General features: G+C 43.4%; 1 protein-coding gene across 1 annotated transcript in view; it reads left to right on the forward strand.

Moving 5' to 3' along the window:
- Nucleotides 1-1,458: 1,458 nt before the first annotated feature.
- The window catches only part of SULT4A1 (sulfotransferase family 4A member 1), a 28,926-nt gene continuing 11,883 nt past the window's right edge, over nt 1,459-18,501 (forward strand). The window contains exon 1 of the mRNA XM_086466272.1: nt 1,459-1,627. Coding sequence (XP_086322398.1) covers nt 1,459-1,627 — 169 coding nt within the window. The remainder of the gene's footprint in view (nt 1,628-18,501) is intronic.

Genomic DNA, 18,501 nt, shown 5'->3' on the forward strand with positions numbered 1-18,501 from the left:
ATGCATAACTAAACACAAATTAAAGCACCTGCTATAAGGCTAATAAGAGTGAACTAAACCAAAACTCTTCATTGACCTTTCTGGAACTAACATAAAAATTAATTTTGTTGAACTACTGCTAGCTTTTTATTCATGACAGAACAGCCAAAACAGCCTTTCTTTCTGTAGTACAACAGCTCTTAAGAAAGGTTAGAGTTTTTATACCTCCCTATCAGGCAGCAATAGGCCTTACATACCCTGAACAGCAGCACCTGGGCTGTCTTGCCCACAAGCCCAGCTAGGAGTGCTATTTGTGTTCTGCTCCAGGCCTTATTTGTGCTGCCAGCAGCAGTGAGATTGGAGCTGCTGCAGCAGAAAGGACAAGGGATGAGCAGGTAGCACCCATGGCGCAGGCAGGGCTGTATCCTCACTAACCAGCCCCCAGCGGTGTTGGGGTAGGGGTGGTTTCTGCTGCCTAGTGACCACCAAGCAAGGTAAGTTACTGAGTCAGCTCTGATGCCAGCCTGCGAGGTCCAGGGAGCAAGTCCGAGTTGGCAGGGGGTGCGCTGGGTACCTGCCTGGCAGGGGCTGGGTGCTCAGGCCCGAGCCCGCCTGCACGATGCCTCATCCTGTAATGACAGCTGTTACCCTGCCAGACACAGAGAGGTAGCATCCCAGGGACTGGGAAGAGGGAACCAGCATGAACAGTTTATCATGTTAAAAAAAAAACCCAAACAAGTACGGGTTTAAACCTGAGCACTGCAAGGAGCAAATGATCCGTGTGGCTGAAAAAGGCCAGTGTGCGCCCCCTTCCTCACTCCGTTACCGACACCCCCCCCACCCCCCACCCCCAAGCACTGTGTCTGGGCTCCTTGCGAGGACGGGGATGAGCCCCCGGTGCACCCGACCGCTGCTGCTCAGCCCCCCTCTCCCGCCCGCCTCCCCCAGCCTGCTACCCGCCCTCTCTGAGACCGGGCCTTGGCACTGCTACAGCGCCCGCGCCACTGCCGCAGCACCGCGGAGCCTTGTGCCGCGGGCTGAGGGCAAAGCGGGGAGGACAGGTCCTCCCTCCGTCCCTTGCCCCAGCCCCTGCCGGCCGCTGGGCCGTGTGCGTGCGGCGGCCCGCCCGGAGAGGAGAGGAGAGGAGGAGAGGAGGGGAGGGGGGCTGAGGGCACGGAGGGCGGCCGGCCGGACCCTGCCCCCTCGCCCGCCCGGCGGGCGCTGCAGCGGGGCGGCGGTTGCCGGGCGCTGCGGCTGCCGCGCATGACATCACCGCGCGCGGAGCCCATGCGCCGCCGGGCGGTGCGGCCCCCGCCAGCCCCGCGCTCCCTCCCCGTGCGTGCGTGGGGGCGTGCCGGGGGCAGGGGCTGCCGCGCCGCGCCGCGCCCACCGCCGCCCGCCCGCCCGCCGGCCCCGCGCCTCGCCGCTCCCCCCCCCGCCCCCCCCCCCCCCGCGCCCTTGCGGCCGGCAGGGAAGAGGATGGCGGAGAGCGAAGCCGAGACCCCCAGCACGCCCGGGGAGTTCGAGAGCAAGTACTTCGAGTACAATGGGGTGCGGCTGCCGCCCTTCTGCCGGGGGAAGATGGAGGAGATCGCCAATTTCCCGGTGAGGGACAGCGACGTCTGGATTGTCACCTACCCCAAATCAGGTAGGCGGGCGGGTCTGCCTTCCTCCGTCCCTCCCCCGCCCGGGCTGGGGCTGCCCCTGACGGGGTGGCGGGAGCGGCTTTTCCTCTCCCCGGCTCGCAGGGCTGCCGGCCCCGGGAGGGGCGGGAGGCGCCTCCACGGCCCCGGCCCGGCGGGCGGCGCGCAGCGGCGGCGTGCCCCTGCGGGAGGCCGGGGCGAGGCCTGCGCCCTGCCGCCACACGCGCGTGCGGTGAGGGGTGCCCTTCCGGCCGGCGGGCCCTGGAGACCCTCGGAGTGGAGGGTCCCGGGCACGGGTGGGGCGTCCCTGCCCTGGGGCGTACCCACCCAGTTTAGGTACGAGCCAGCGCCAGATACTCCCGCTGGTGGTCGCCCCTCTCGGTGGTCCCGGTGCCCGGCAGGTGAGCCACTCGGGGATGAAGATGCTGCTCCAGGCAAGGGAAATCTCGCTCAGCCTACGTGTAGGAAAGCGGGAACGTATAGCACGCGTGCAGGTTTCTAATGTGACATACAGATTTGCTGTCTGCCCTGCAGCCCCCTGTATTGTGCTCCTGAGGCGGCCGCCCAGATCGCTCTGGGAGAACATGTGCTCAAAGTACATTCTACCACACGGTCTGAATTGCCAGAAATATCTCCTGTTAGCAATGTAAGCGAGCGTTTCTCCAGTAAACACGTCCTTCGGCTGTCTTACACGGTTCAGATGTCTGCCTTTAATATCGTGTTTCCTGATTTCTTCATTTCCAAGCAAAAATGTTTAAACGGAATTAACATGGATGTAGTGCTGCCTGCAAAGAGGCAGACAATATGGTAGCTTTGTAACCCACCTGGTAAAACCAGATAGACTCTTTCTTAAGCGCATTCTTAGAATCATAGAATCACTTAGGTTGGAAAAGACCTTTAAAATCATCGAGTCCTTGAGTGACTTTTTTTCCTGACAATAAGATGATGTCTTTCTAGAAAATTCAAAGTCTGCTAGGGATAACCGATGTTAGCTCTATAAATAACCTTGTAAAATGATGCTTCAATATTATAGGTTTCTGACTTACTCATTGTTTGTTGTATGAATGGCTAATGCTTTTCTGTTTCTTGGTGTGCTGCTTCAAACATACGTTTTCTACAATGCAGCATCCGTTACGTTATTATTTCTTAAGCAGTTTCAAATATTTGTCTTCACATTTTTTGATGTTTCATTACCAGTGATGCTGTTAAAGACTGACTAGATCTTGATAAATGTGTACATTAGGTAAGGGATAGTATGTAGATGGATAGCCCCCAAAATGCTAGGATTACGAGCAGACAGCTACATCTTTATTTTTCTCTTAAACTGTTGTCTTAGACTAATAGCATGCAGCAAGATGACTATTTAATTTTTTCAGTTTTAGGATCTCAGTTTTGTGAATCTGGATTTACAATGTTCCTGTGTTAGTATAGCACCCCAGCTTCATATTGGTGGATCGTTAAATATCCTCAGTTAACCTCTGTTTCCAGCAGCCAGGCACAATATAACTAATACATCAGCTGGCAATAGCTTAGTTTTGATGGCTATACATTTGGCCGTGGAAAGCCAGCTTGCATAATCGTATTTAATTTGCTATTATTTTGTGAGTACAGGAACATCATGTTAGGTCTCTCAGCCCCAGCTGAGGCCAGTGACAGCGAACTGGCTGCTTACAAAGTTAGTGGCAGTGCTTACTACAAGAGGATTTACTAACAGTCACTGTGGAAGAAGGAAAAGGAAGATTGAGAACTGGTGCACCAGCGCTGAAGGTACAGTGTTCTGTGGAGGAGCTGGGGGAACAGCCTCGGGGTCCAAATAGATGCCATAGTATTTTACTTGCCAGCAAAGAGACGACTTAGGTCTTGAGGAATCGGATGTCGTTGTCATGGGAATAGGGTCTAGAACACGATAATAATGTCTGCAGTCTCCACCTTTGGGTAGCCTGAAGTCTACTGAGATCCTTGCAGTAGACTGTTTTGTCAGCTGAACCTACGTGGCTTACAGCTCAGTGCTTTATTTAGGGCTTCTGAATCGATTATCAAAGGGTCTGCTGACTAGGGACAGGCATGTCAGTAGAAGTTAGGCTGCCCTAATATGATTCCCATTGATTTAGCCAAGGTCATCCAGGAAGTCTACAGCAAAGCCAGAAGTTAAATCCAGAACCCCAAGCTCCTCTGCATTACAGTAACTACAGCTTCATCTTCCTGTCTCTCAGTAGCATTGACAAAGATTTTTCTGTTTACTGGCTCTGATCAGAATTTTTATAATGTTGTGGTAATCAATTATTTGGGGTGAAGTACTTAAGGTTTTTTTTTTTTGTAATCTTTAAAGGTAAAACACAATTGGGACCACTGTCTAGCTTCTGTTAATAAATTACATTTGAACAAAATTTCAAGAGTACTTTTCTTCTTTCTCCTAAAATTCTGTGGTCAAAAAAGGCACTAATGTCAAATAGGTTCAAACTTTTTTGACATCCTTAAGGAAATCAGTTTTTTTCAGTGTTTCACCAGCTCCCCATCTGCTCAAACTGTGGAAAATACACAAACAAGCCCGTCTGCTAGATGTGTGAGAGGCCAGAGCTTCTAGCTCTTACTGAGCCCTATGCTACAAGCTAGTAGCAGAAGGCTCTGTCAGTAGCTGTTGGCCATATGTTGGTTTATCTGGCAAAGAAAATACACAAGTGGCTTATAGGGTCAGGACTGCTTCAGTAATCCCAGAGACTGATGAAGTAGTATGTATGCCATTTTGAAGACATCATACTCTGCAAGACTAGATGGTGTACAGCTCTAAACATGTGAAATGGAGATAGTGCTTAGAAATAGTTTCAGATATTGATAAATTGGGAGTGACCCAGGAAAAAGCTGGTCTGATAATGGTAGAAAATTGAATGTACCCGTGGCCTTGCTGGGAATAATGTAATAAGTCTAATGGAAAATGACTCTGCTTTAATGTGATTTCCACTGATGGATACCTAAATAATGATACTCCTTATTTCTTTAATTATTCTTAACACCTGTGTCCAATCAATGGTAATGGCTTTTGGGAGCTGCTGGACTAGGAGAAGCTTATGTCTAAACCCCAGAGATTCATTTAGATATGTAAATATGTGAATGTGCATGTGTGCTTATGCATATGTATATAGTAGAACTGCAATTACAGAAAACCTTTTTATCATGATGCATAATTTAAAATCAGGTGTGCTACCTTGAAGAAATGAAGTCACAAGTTTTCTCTTTCATGTAACTTTGTAGCATAGAATGGGCAGGCTGAGTGGGACACGCTGAGATGTGCGGTTGCTGCCAACGTAAAACAGAATACCATTCTTATAGCATTAAATAATCGGCGCGCACGCAACAGATTGCTTCGCAGATAGGATACAGATGCAGTGTTCATAGGAAAAACTGTGCCTCGGTCACAGCTTTCCTTGAACCCTCTCATACTGTTGTGAGCTTTTTGTACCCTACTTGAAGATTAAAATTATTCTCTATGATCTTAAACTACAGAATTAATGAATAAGCAAATTCTTCCATGGTATTCCATCAGTCACCATGCCAAGAGCTGGATTAGCTGTCTGTTAAGGTCAATGATTTCAGTGGAATTAAATCGGTCCCTAAAGTATAGCATTGAGTCCAGGTTCATTTAGTATTTTGCTGTGTCTTATGATGCTAACCCCTGACTGTACATGATCCGTCAATTTGCTTTACTGACAAGTGGTGTGCAGTAGCTCTTTTAATACCATCTTTTATCTGTTCTGAATGAATGTGCATTTTGCATTCTTGGGTCAAAGCCCACAAATTAATGCCTTTTGCAAAACTGGTAATTTGAGAAAGTGAGTTATTTACATTAATAATGAAGCTGTCTCTCCCATGTTGGTTATTTTGCCAAATAATTTTCCAGAGTTCTGTGTGGGAAAATGTCAGTTGTTGGGCAAATACCAGCTTCAAGTCTGGCCAGTTTGAGAACTCTTGCGTTTAGCACCAGACAGCAGGTCAGAAGAGCAAGTGCTGGGTATGACCTTTAGCTGTCTGGAGGTGTTTTTTATAGTTAGCGTTTTGAATTTTCCTTGCAGCACTGGATTTTTTTATAACTACCCATTAGCTTGTAGGGAATACGATGGCTGACTCTAGGCCAGTGAAGTGCCAACAGTGAATTTGCAGATACGTTCAAAGACAGCTTTCCTGTGTGTACATTCATTGAGTTCTCCTCTTTCGAATTCTTTAACACTTACCTCTGGTGTTACATGAAATCAACCAGAGAGAGTTAAATTGAGTTGTCCATTATTTTATTTGCTTAAAAGTTTATGTACAGAAGGTCATGTTTCTCTTTGCATCTCATGGTAAAGTGCATTGCACGCATTGTGTGTTTTCTGCTTCCTCCTGTTCCGCATGCCTGTCCCACTGCATGCATACTTCTCTTTTTATCCCCTTCTATTTCCAGCACTCCTGAATCCAACACCTCCTCTTGCGGTATGCTCTAGTCCCTTCTCTGGCTGATGGGAAGAGCTCTGTTCAGCGCTCTGTCCTTCCCCTTTCTCTGCCGTGTGTCAGGGGCTCTGTCTGCATTCTTCCATAGCCCTTTTCCCTTGTACTGCAGTCACTATGAATCTTTCCATGCCAGGGACACTGCGTGACCCAGAGTTTTCTTTTTTGATGGGAAAAGAGTAGTTTGATCCATTGACCGTTACAGCAGTGATAATCACAGCTGCTTGGCTGTGAACCAGATACAGAGGGTACAATGTACACTTTCTTGTTTGTCTGATTCTCCACTAAAATTAATGACTTCTGCTCATCAACATCTAGAATATTCTTTGATCAGACTCGGCACTCAAAAGTTACTACACCTATGGCAAAGGGAGGCTTGAACCATTGGGGATGTAGACACATGTAGTTTTTCTTCGGCTGTGAAATTCGTTTAAGGATTTCTCATCTCTGGCCTCTTGTTTCTTCCCCTTCCAATCAGTCTTAGCTGTCTGTGGGACCGTACTATAAAAACATATTGGCAAAATGTCTTGATTTAAGAGATACACCATAAAGAAAATGTACTAAATAATTATGCCTTGTGTGAAATCTTGCTTTGTTTGTCTTGTGCAGTCTTACTCTTCCTGTTTTCCACAGACTACAAAAATCTCTTGGCAGTGAGGTTATATTTACCAGTAAGATTGGTTTCTTGTTTCTTCTTTGTACCGCACAATAATATGCTTATTATTCAATATAAAGAGTGCTATTGCTTGACTAAGATTACGTGGCTACACATGACCGGTGCTTGCAGGGGCATTCTGCAGTCTGTGGACATCTAACCCACCAGCTGACATATCTGCAGTTACCTGCCATAGCAATCAGTGAGTAGGTGACAGGTCTGCACAGAGCTATGTCGATTGAATATTATGCCAGGGAATCACTGTGCCTGTGTTCTCTGTTACCTGCCTTCAAGCACACCCCAGTTACGGCTTGGTAAGTTGTACTTTTTCAGTGCCCCGGCTTGCTGCCTAACTACCTAACATGTACTGGTGGCCTCTGCACGATTTGACAGACTGATAAGCCTAAGCACAAGGAATCCAGTTCTTCCCACCTATCCAGGTATGCAGAGGTCCAACACGCTGCAGTAAATCCTGATTTGCGCAGTCATAAATGAGAGGAGAATCAGACTGAAAGGTTGCCCAAGGATGTGCCCAGGATGTGGGAGTTTCTAGGCTGGGAGCTGTCAGATACAGTGATGTGAGGCAGCTGCAGTGGATTGCAGAGGTTTACCCTGGTAATGGCAAGTCTGAGATGGCCTTATGCCACTGTAGCTAAGCCTCCTCAGGGAACAAGAGTATCTGCGTGGCTGTCTGTGTGTTAAATTAGTAGACTTGCCCTGATTCCCCATGTTATCACATGGAACTCCTCCTAAGAGTTTTGTTGGTATTTTGTAACAACAGTTTTGCAGTTACAAAAGAGCTAGAGTCTGCTGTTCTGGATTTATAGTCCTGTTCTGTTTGCAGGATTTTGGTGCCTTGAGCTTCATCCATTTTCCTTTAAAGAACAAATACAAATGTTACTGGCCCAGAGGCATGCCTCAAGAAATCATGAGGCTGGCTTAAAAATCAAGAGATTTTTACACAAAATACAGTTTGGATTCTTTTCCTATGACCTCTGTCTTTTGAGGCAATATTATGCACACTTACAAGCTCTTCCCTGTGACATGGAATGATAGGAAACCTCAGTTAGTTTCATGATGTGGATAAACAAGTTCATGTCTTGAAAATCAGAATATGCTATTAACTTTTTCTCTTTTACAGTAACATCACAGTTACTTGGTTTCTCTATCTCTAATTTATAAGGCACAGATATTGTTCCGTTTTAATACAACATGAATGCACATCAGTTGTTATACCAGCTGACCAGGAAGAATGGACTCGTGCAAACAGAAAGGAAATGGCAAACTGCATTGGGTGATGGAGATATGTTTTGTGAGCTGTCCTTTTGGGGACTGATGTACAGGGTCCGTATTTGAATCTGATTTCATGCTCTCGGTGACTGGAGTCATGTTCCACCAATCAGAAGAGTAAATACTCTGCTTAAACTCACGCCATTGAGGACCACTCAGGTACAGAAAGTAACACCTGTAGACAAGCTCAAAATACCTTCTGGTATTGACTCAGTCTTAAATATTGCTAGGCAAAGAAATGATAAATAAAACCATCAAATAATAAGTAATTGAAGACAACGCTAAGTTTGCCACTGATGCATTTGATTTGATCACATTGGGAGCAGAATTGAATAGGTCCTGATGTGTTTCAAGCAGGAAATAAAAGTGGAGAAGAAAAATCTGTTGTTAAGGAAAGCTCATTTTTGTTATCTAGCTAGCAGCGTTTCTGTCATGAGCCTTTGACCAAACCAGTGAAGAGATGTTACTAGAGACAAAACAAATGGTTCCAAAGAGGAAGAATTCTCCAGCTACCTAATAGGTTTTGGTGGGTCTTTTGCAAATGTAGCATAATTGCTTCCCCGCTGTGTAGTGGTGCAAAACTTGAACAACTTGCTTTTTGAAAGCAGGCTCAGGTGGAAAAAAAGAAAAAAGGTTTTACCCTGTGTAAAAAAGTGAATTCTGGGCATGTGAAATCACTGTTGACTGGATCAGATGATAATGACCTTAGACTAAAGAATTAGAAAATTATGTAAATCAGCCAAATCTCAACAGCCATTCTCATTTCTTGTTAATGTTCGTCTTTCATAGTGAAGATATTAATGAAAGGAAGCAAAATGCTTGAACGTTGGAGTGAATTACATTAAGCACACATAATTTTTTCATTCTTATTATGCAGTCTTTTATTAAATGAAGACTTTTCTCTTGTTGGGTGCAGTAGGGGTTCATACACCCTATGCTGAGGGGAAGGAACTACCCCCTGTATTGTCCCATCAGTGTTGCTTTAGAAGTGATGCAAGGTTTGGTACACTGGGCATGTGACGTGACTTTTTGGCTAAAGATTTCTGTGACTTTGAATAAATCATATAATCTTTTTGTCTGTATTTTTCACTGGAGGCACGTGGATGTATTTCTTCTCTACCAGAATTTTTCAGGTGTAACAGCAAGAAATTCTCTTGGACAAAAGGTATCACCTACCATCTATATTTTTATAGAGAAACTAGCAAATTATAGCTCAGAAATTGAATTAAGCATCTAAGTATTAAAGCTGAGCACATGATAATGCTAGTATGCAGGAATGTGTTTTTCCCACCAGTGGGAGGGAGCAATGAACAGAGGATTAATAACTTGAAGCACCCAGCATCTCATCACTTTGACCCCATTCAGAGTTTCTGTGACACCCTGGAGAATCCTGGAAGGTGGAGCATGAGAGTGAGATAATTATGGTTCTGTATATCAAAGTCTTTTACAGAAAAGAAAAAAAAAAAGTCACGTGTTATTCCTAATATGTTGCAGATTCAGAAGCAAGAAAAGTGTTTTGCTGTGTGTGCATGCAGACAAGACAATGTGGCAGAGGAAATGGTCCGTTGTTATAACGTCTCAACCAATTGGGCTGTTAGGCTTGGAAAAGCCACTGTGGGGAGGAATGAAGGGATATTGAGGAATGTCAGGAAGGAAGCGTATCACTGGGCTGAAAGTGTGTAAGAGAGGTTTGTCTAGTTAAGTCTGAGGCAATGGCTGAGATAGTAAAGGATAAAAAGTAAAGGGAGGAGTGCTGGAGAAACAACTGAGGAGGGATTTTTGTCACTAAATGCCAAAATCCATCTATAATTTAAAAAATGCAAGCTGATTCTCATATAGTTTTACCCACCTGTTTATACTGTAGGGTGTGAAGGCCATCATCCTTTATAAGGCTGCAAGTTCTAGACGGTGTGTAATGACATTAGATCACCATATGGGATGTAGACAATGGTGCTGGATTAGCCCTTCACTGCATGAGTAGTAGATTCATCTAAGGCAACAAAGCGAGACAAGCGTGATGCGGGTGAGATGAGAATCGTGTTCAGGAGTCATACACTGACCATACATGCAGCAGTCCAGATTTGGCAGTATGTTGGCTGTTTTGCGGTGTCCTGTTGATGCAAGGCAATCGTAAACCTAGGTTAACCATCCAGTTAAAGGCCTGTTTACTGCTGATCAGGGTTGCCAAAGTAGCACAGAACAGCTACAGGCATAGCTAAAATTGGATTGCTCTATGCATATCTAGCTAAAGTGCGCATTAATAATGATCAATCTCAGTGCTTCTATTGGATCACCAATGCTTTCTATCAGAAATAGTGTGTTCTCATCAAGGATTTTGCTGCAATACTGAGAAAACCTGTGGTGATATAGATTGGCTGATTCTTCTTTTATATTCCCAATTAGATCTATTTCCGTTTCTAATTCTGAAGAGCAGCGATAGAAATAGAATAGAAATGGCTGTAGTGTGCCTGAAGCTGCAATTCAGCAGGCGGAGGGAATGACTATGTGCTAAATGTGAGGGGGGCGCATAGGTACCTTGCAAAGAGTGGTTTTGCTTAGGGCAGCTATAATTTGAGGGGGATTCTGTTTGAGACAAAATGCTTTATTCCCTGATGTTAGACCACCTGACTAAACAAGGTGCATAGTTTCATGCATAGAGGGTAAACAGTGTTTCTTGAAATTCTGAAACGAAAATGTGCTGCTTTTTTTTCTTTTTTTTCAGGTAAAACTTATCTGCAGTAGTTTCACATTATACTATTGGTGTGTTGTCTTTTGTGATTTAACCACCTAATATATGCAAATGCACATTAATGTGTAGGCAGGTTTTGCCTCGCAATTTTCCTGGAAGAGATTGAAACTGGGGCATAGAATTGCATTTTGAGTAGTGACAGACATCTTCTGAAATACGCTTACCATATGGGGAGAGGAACAGGTTCACAGCAAAGGGTATGAGAACGACCTCAACACAAGCTTCTAATGTGGATGCCGTGTTGTCTCCTACCTTCTGATCCTCTGTCAATCAGCAGAGCTCACTGTAAGGCTCTGCATTTAGCCACAGACCGTATTGTGACTGCAGGACAGAACTCAGGAAGTGACGTAGTTGTCCTAGAAATCAGTGGCGCTAAGGGTAATTGTGCACTTCTCTTCAACATAGTGAAGTCCTTGAGAGTTATTTTAAAAACAATGACTTGTCATTACAGCAAAGTTCTTTTCTGCGTTGTTATCCTTGGTACAGTGTTGTACTACCTGTTTGAAAATGAAGGGAAATTAGACACAGTGGGGGGACTTTCTGTTGGAGATTAAGTGAGCTCCTGCTGGGGTAATATACAATGCAATTTAGGCATGTTTTTGCTATAGGCTGTAAAAGATTGGGAGAATAGGACTGCCAGAGGAAGCAGGAGGGCAGGATACAGCTGAGGTAAAATTTGGGTAGAGGTATGTACTTTCTTATGTATGCTCTAGAGAGGAGGCGAGATTTGAAAATGTGCTATACACCTTTTGCCCATCACTGTGAGGAGGACCATTAGTTTATGTGGCCAAATTTTGCGAGATAATTCTTGTACGTTTGAGACAGAATCTGCCCTGTAGCATGTATTAGCTAATAAAAGTACCCTTCCCTTGTGAATTACTGTCCTGTTGGCCAACCCTTGGGTATGACCACTTGCTCCTACATCCTCACACTAATGTCATGAAAGTCACAGTGTCTCTGAATTGGGTAATGAGGATGTCCATCAAAGGGAGGAGCCTGGGGAAAGAAGGTAACAACTGAATGTACTGGGTTGACTTTCAACCTTGTCAACCTTGAGTAAGTGTGGGAAGGGTGAAAAGGGATGTCATTCTGTCAGATAGCTGGTAAGAGAGCAAAAAGGCTTATCTGTTATTTTAATTTCCTGACGTGTTATACTATATGTGTTTTCCTTTTGTTTTAGCATGATGGGTGGTGTGCTGTCTTACACCATGGGAGCATGTTTGATTGGCGAGTAGAAACTGAAAGAGAAATAATCTAAGCGTGTGGGTAGATGTCCTCTTTTAAAAGCATCTGTGCTAGTGCAGGATGTTTGTTTTGTTAACCTGCTGTTTGTAAATTCTCTTAAAGAACCACCCACAGAGTACTTTTTGTGGATGCATTCTAGTTTGTCCCGGGCAAAATTTGCTAGGTGAGCTGATGCCAAAAATAGGAACTCCTTAAGCTAATTTGGCTGATTTAATTTTAAGTGAATTGGAGTAACTTCACACAGACTGCTCCATTGGTGATGACATCTGGTGCAGACATGATGAGCATCCATAGACGTAGATATATTTTACCAGCCCAGCTAAAGCTTAAATAGAGGAGTAAAATAGTTTTCCTTTTGAATATCTGATGCCAAGAAATACCAGTTACCAACCAGTATCAGCTGTCAGAGAAGGACCTGTAACAAAATCTGGGACACCTAGATAAGATGAAATGATGGATGTGGAAACAAGCATGAAGACACAAATCATGACTCATCAATCAGGAGGCAAATAACGACAAACTCATGGCTTGTTGTTGTTTTTATTCCCTAGATTTTGAGCAATCTGTGGACTGGACTCACAGTTCTTACAGCTGTTATTATACTACTTACCTAGTCCTTGCTGCATGTGAGGATGTTGTGGCTTGTTAAGAGGGATAGAAAAGAAACACTTTTTGCCCCAGCTGTCCTCAACAGGAGGCCTGCTGGGACAGATTGGGGTAGCCATGGGTTAGATACAATGGCTAGGGAGTATGTGACTTCAGCTATTTTTCTTCTGGTTTTATAAAATCTAAAGTAGGCAACATAGAAAATCCAGTTATCTGCTTCACTATGGCTACACTAGTAAACTAGGACACTAGACACAGGCTCCAACAGGCTGTCATCCATGCTCTTCCCTTGCTAGCACATTCCCTGGAAGTTTTGCTCTCTCATAGATAGTGTGCTCCCCACTATGGTGTGGGAGATAGCTGGAGCCAGAGACTGTTCCCAGGAATCTATGGATGAGGCTGCCTTTTTTTGGGAAATTGATCTTTGTGGATGTGGGTTCAGCTGTCCCGCACGTCCTCCCAGAGAACAGGCCCTGGTGTGTTTTATTTACTTGTGTTGTTCCAGGTTTAGGATCCAGCATGCTCAAAAGCGTCAGCAGGCCTTTTTCTCCAAGCTGCTTCTGTTGGTGTTTGGTGCGAAACATACTGCGTCGCCTGCCTTGCTGTGTGGAGGTGGAGATGCCTCAATAGTCGGTGCCTGGTCTGAGATGCACTGTGGTCAATTCTACACTTTTCATCCTGTCCTCTATTGAGTAGTTAGTGTGCTAATGTAAGGGAGAATTGGGACTCGGGCCATTTTTTAAAAATAGTATTAATGCATTAGCCAGAAATAACACTGTTTTGTAACCAGTTCGTTAAAGCGGTGCTTTAGGATACTGTATTATACATAGTAGCAATAATTCTGTGGCTAATACGTGTATGTAAACAGTTCAGTGACAGCTTTTTTTACCAAACAGAAAGTGCATTTTAGTCATAAATAGAGTGTGGTTTTCATAGTTTGCTGTTTACAGCCTCTGGTGAAACACAACTCAGACCTAATGGACCCACGTCTGCATTCTCTGATGTAAGTATAGCGAAAGACAAGTAGAATTTAGCCTATTGGTTTTGTTTTAAAAGTCAGTAGCTGCAAGTGGAAAAATACTGATTAGTAGGTCTCCAAATCCAAGACACTGCTTACTGAATGTTACTGGAAATCGTGCATTTAACACTTGTTTTAAATCCATTCTTACTTAAGATGTTGCCATCAGCTTCAGAAGATCTGGATTCAGTTTCCTCATGTTCCACAGAGTCCCTTTGTCAGGTCACTTTTGAACTTAGGGGCGTGTAGGCCATGTAAAAGGGGCATTAATCGGAGGATGAGTATTCAGTCCTTTCTAAAAGTCGGGTCCTCTAATACATATTTAATTGGTCAGTCAAAACTATTGGCAATATAACATCACAATTTCAGCCTTTATTCTGAATCCTGAGTCTCATTAAGGAATAGAAGAATTGGAAAATATGGTATCGAGGTATATACATTATTTTTATTATTAAAACCTTAATTGATAATGAAGATCCCTATTCTTAAGCCAGTTCGAAGTCCAAGATGTAAGAGAACTTGAACATCTCAAGAGGAGATATTTTTATGGTTTGGAAATTGTTTTCCTCTAACGGAAAAATCTTAATTTTCCCTCCACTATTGTAGGGTGAAGATGAATCTGTCATACTTACCTGTAGATACACAGTGAAACTGGTGAAAGGGGAATGAGCTTTCAGGCAATTAGAACAACTATGTGGGAAATTGCTTTACAGCACTTGCTAGGCCAATCTGACAGCTTTAGCAGCCCTCATCTTTAATGAGCACTTACATCTACCAATGCTATAAAAAAATTATGAGTCATAATGGGTCTGTTGCATTAGATTAGCTGAAACTTGATCAAGCATTAGTAGATGAAACGAAATGCAACTAATTAGGAGTGCTAGAAAACTGTTAATACTAACATTAGTATTCCTTTATTTTATTTTTCCATGTGGTTTCCAAACAAGGGGTTAATAAAAGGAATATACTAAAGACCTTTGCATCCTTGAGCTGCAGGTTTGTCCCACATTAGCTGATATGGAGGGGAGAAAACTGAAATAAACTACATTAGAAACCATATTGGGAAGCAAAATTTCACAGAAAATTTTATGGTTTTCTATCTGCCTGTTCACTTTGAACAAATCTGTGAGGTTCAGTGGCTGCACAGGAGTGTGCCAGTGGCCAGAAAGTAGTGAGAGGGGACAGAGAATAGCTGCACTAAAGACTAGTTTTCCATCCTACAGAGACTAAATTTGGCATCAAAAGACATCTATCTAATGCATAGAAGCAGAAAGGAGTAGCTGTGGTGTTTGAAAGTTTTGGCTATCTTGCTATGATGTCTGGTTGCTTCTGCAGCAGTTTGACTTACTGATAAGCAGAGGCTGTATGGCCGTGAACTGACTTTGCTATTGTTGTTGAGGCATTGACCATGAAAAAGGGTACAAATTAAGAGTTCCCAGTTATCATAGGGGCTGCTGTAGGCATGATAGGATCCTTAATGAGTTCTGATTTCTGTGCATCGTTAGGCATCACAGAAAAGGACAGGGCAGCACAACTAGCACACTTTCAAACTGCTGTGACTGGGCTGCTTTTGTACCTGCAGAGCAGAAATGCAGGTTTGCAGATCATTTAAAAGGCTCTCCTAAAAACCTGTGAATTCTGGCAGTAGCTTATCACAGCTGTTTCCCATCGCATCTCTTTCCAGATATTGTGTGATAAACGGGAACACGCTGTTTTCTCCTGAGGCGTTGTATTGACACAACAGAAGAGCTTGTAAGGGAAGAGCATTTCTCAGGTACAGTGCACTGAAGTTCCTCAGATGCTGACTGGCTCTATTTTAGTTGGAATTGAATAAATGTCAATGAATTCCACATCTGTTTTGGCAATATGACCTTGGAGGTGGCAGGGCCAGCAGTCTTCCTCCAGGATGAAATGTGGATCTGTTGCAGCTGGAAGAAGGAAAAATAGAATTGCTGGGTACTTAGGAATGTTGCATCTGGTGCCTCATGCCCAAAGGCTGACAGATAAATCCTGTTTGTCAGTTACTGTTTACTCTTTCTGTACCATCCCAAGTGAGGCATGCACATACATGTGCATGCATTCAGCAACACAAGGAGAAAATGACGGAAAATACTAGGGATGCATAAGATCCACTGATTGTCTCCAAGAAAAACCTTGGCTTCATATGCATGCATGCTAGTTTTTTCCACTTAGTGACCTAATCCTTTAGTTTCACTTAAAAAGTGAGTAACCCTCAAGTGACAATAAATCATTGTTGGCAGCCAGGCCAGAAATCTAGGGAGTATAAAGATAAGCTCTGGATCTTTTTTTTTTCTTTAGCTTCCTTCATCTTTTTCTTCTCTCTACAAGTATCATCATTTTCCCTTTTACTAAGAAAGTTTCTGTGACATTTAGATCTGGCCAAATTCTGTGGTAGACTGAGATTATTGGAGGTTATTCCCATAATCTCCTTTGAAAATTTCAGTTTCAGCAGTTTACTCTAGCTAGATGTGCAAGAACCCCCCATAAAATGGTGGTTCTTGCACATCTCCACAGACATCAGTTTCAATCAGTTGGTTCAAATGGCCAGTTTCTGTATGCTTTATACACAGGTGGGGAGCCAGGGGCTACAGCAGAAGACTTGCATTCACATCCCACAGTGGCAAATTTAGTAAATTCTGATGGCCCTAGCCTAGGCTTGGGCCTCTCATCACATACCTAGGTACAGTAACCCAGTTTGTTGCTGGCCTTGGTGTTTCCAGGGACTAGAAAATCTTGTCGTAGCAGCTAGGTCTGGAATTTGGGCTGCCATTTGTCTGTTGCTAGGTTAAGCCATCATTTCTATATCTGTAACAACTGGAGTTGGTTTTAATTGTAATAAAGATGTGAGGAGGTTATATATATAAAATTATATATATAAAGACTTTTAGCTTTTTTTTTGCTTTATAAACAAATAAGCATGTGGTATTTTAATTTTTTTAAAAAACAGGAGATCAGATTGATATTTTTTATATGGGGCTCTTGGGAGTGTGTGTGTGTGATAAATGATAATTGATTAAGGGTGACAAGTTAAAAAAATCACACTTCCCTCAAAAGTTAAACCTCTAGTTTTCATTTGCATTAAGACCCTGAAAATCCGAAGCAGAGTAACTTGAGTGCTGATGTGGAAAAAAATCAGGCTAATATAGTAAGTGACAAAAGTGAAAACTAGCAGAGAGTTCAGAGTTCATGGGTGGAAGAAGTCACGATCAGTGGTCCTACTGCAGGTGTAGGGAGGAGAAATTCTAACAACTCCCTTCCTTCTGAATTGGAACCCTTCTTCCCCATGCCTCCTATATTAATATCTCATTTCCCATCTCTGCAATGCTCTCTGGATCTGCTAGCAGTCAAGCCAAGTCTAGCACATGGCCATGGGTCTGAGCAGAATTAGGTAAGGCCATGGGGGCCCTCCTACCTTTCTGTCAGACCTTATGCAGAGCTGGTAGGGAATGTGCTGCTCTCCTGAGATTTCAGCATAGTTCTGTCTCAACGCTGTTGCCCTTCTGTATTCAGAGGCACCACAGAGATGGCTTCTTTTTGCCTAGAGAGCAGCTGAGTAATGAAAAATTTGAAAGTCCTGGTGGTGTTGTTTACCCTCATACAGTTATTCCTTTGCCTTTCATAGAACAAGGTTGCTGTAATAGCATTTTTAGTTGCAGGCAGAATTGGAAATACAGAAATAAATTATGAAGAACCAAGGTGTCTCCTGTCAGAATAAATATTTAATGAGAACAACGGTTGTGTTCATTCAGAGTCAGAAGGACTGATACTGAAGTACTGTATGTATGTTAATTTTAATGTATAAAATACATGCTTGGACTTAAAAATGCAGAGTGAACAGCCTCAGGGGCAAGTGTGTATTAAGTCTGTGACAGCTGTCTCTGTGGGTGGTGATAATGTAAAAGTTTCTTTTTTTCCAAACCATTTTAATTTACCCACCAATCAGTCAGGAAACAGAGGAATCTTAAAGTACTTACTCTCCAAAGCAATTCTTGGAGGCGTGTGTTCTTTCATATTGTATCCAGACTGTTCACTCTAACCAGCCTTTAAAGTACATGAGCCTTTTTTTTAACTCTTCCTAGCTCAGATTAAAAAAAAATCTGAATAAAGATACACTAGGTTTTTTTTTGTGTTGGAACAACTTACAGAGTTCATACAAAACGTGTATGTTAGTATGTACAGTCATGCTACTTAACATGAATTAACTAGTGACTGTTACAAGCTAATTGCAACTTACAAGTTATTTTCAAGTTAAAATGGGAACAAAAGGCATGATCTCAGAGTTCGCAGCTCATCTTTCCAAGAACATGGGATGCTGAGGCGGGCTTGGGCTTTGTAATGAGTTCTGGAACGATTACTTGTTCCTTTAGGCAACACGAGAGAGAGAATAAATCCCGGTCTCCTTTTCCTTACTGGTCACAACTCTTTAAATAATTGGTCTACCTATCGCAGTATACAGGATGTCCCATGCCCATGTGACTTGTCATCTAAACTATGGGGTCCCTTCCCTGCTAGCTCACTTTAATCTCTTCTCATTCTGTTCCCCCATCTCACCAAAAGCTTGTGCCTTTCTCTTCATAAGCCTCTCAAATATTTCTGAACCTTTGTTTGCCTGTTTTGAGGGTTTCCGACCTGCCTGAAGGTAAAATAGTTTGAAATAGTTTCTCTGTTCAAACTTCTATTTGGAATACCTATTTATTTTCCAAAGCGCAGTCATTAAGGCTATGCTACCTAATGGTTGGTTGTAAATGCGCTTGGACTGGAGAGAGATACGTGATTGGGGCCTCTAAAGCTTATGACTAACTCGCTATGCATTGAT

Source organism: Leptosomus discolor, chromosome 1, assembly GCF_034619465.1.
Source record: "Leptosomus discolor isolate bLepDis1 chromosome 1, bLepDis1.hap2, whole genome shotgun sequence".
NCBI lineage: Eukaryota > Metazoa > Chordata > Aves > Leptosomiformes > Leptosomidae > Leptosomus > Leptosomus discolor.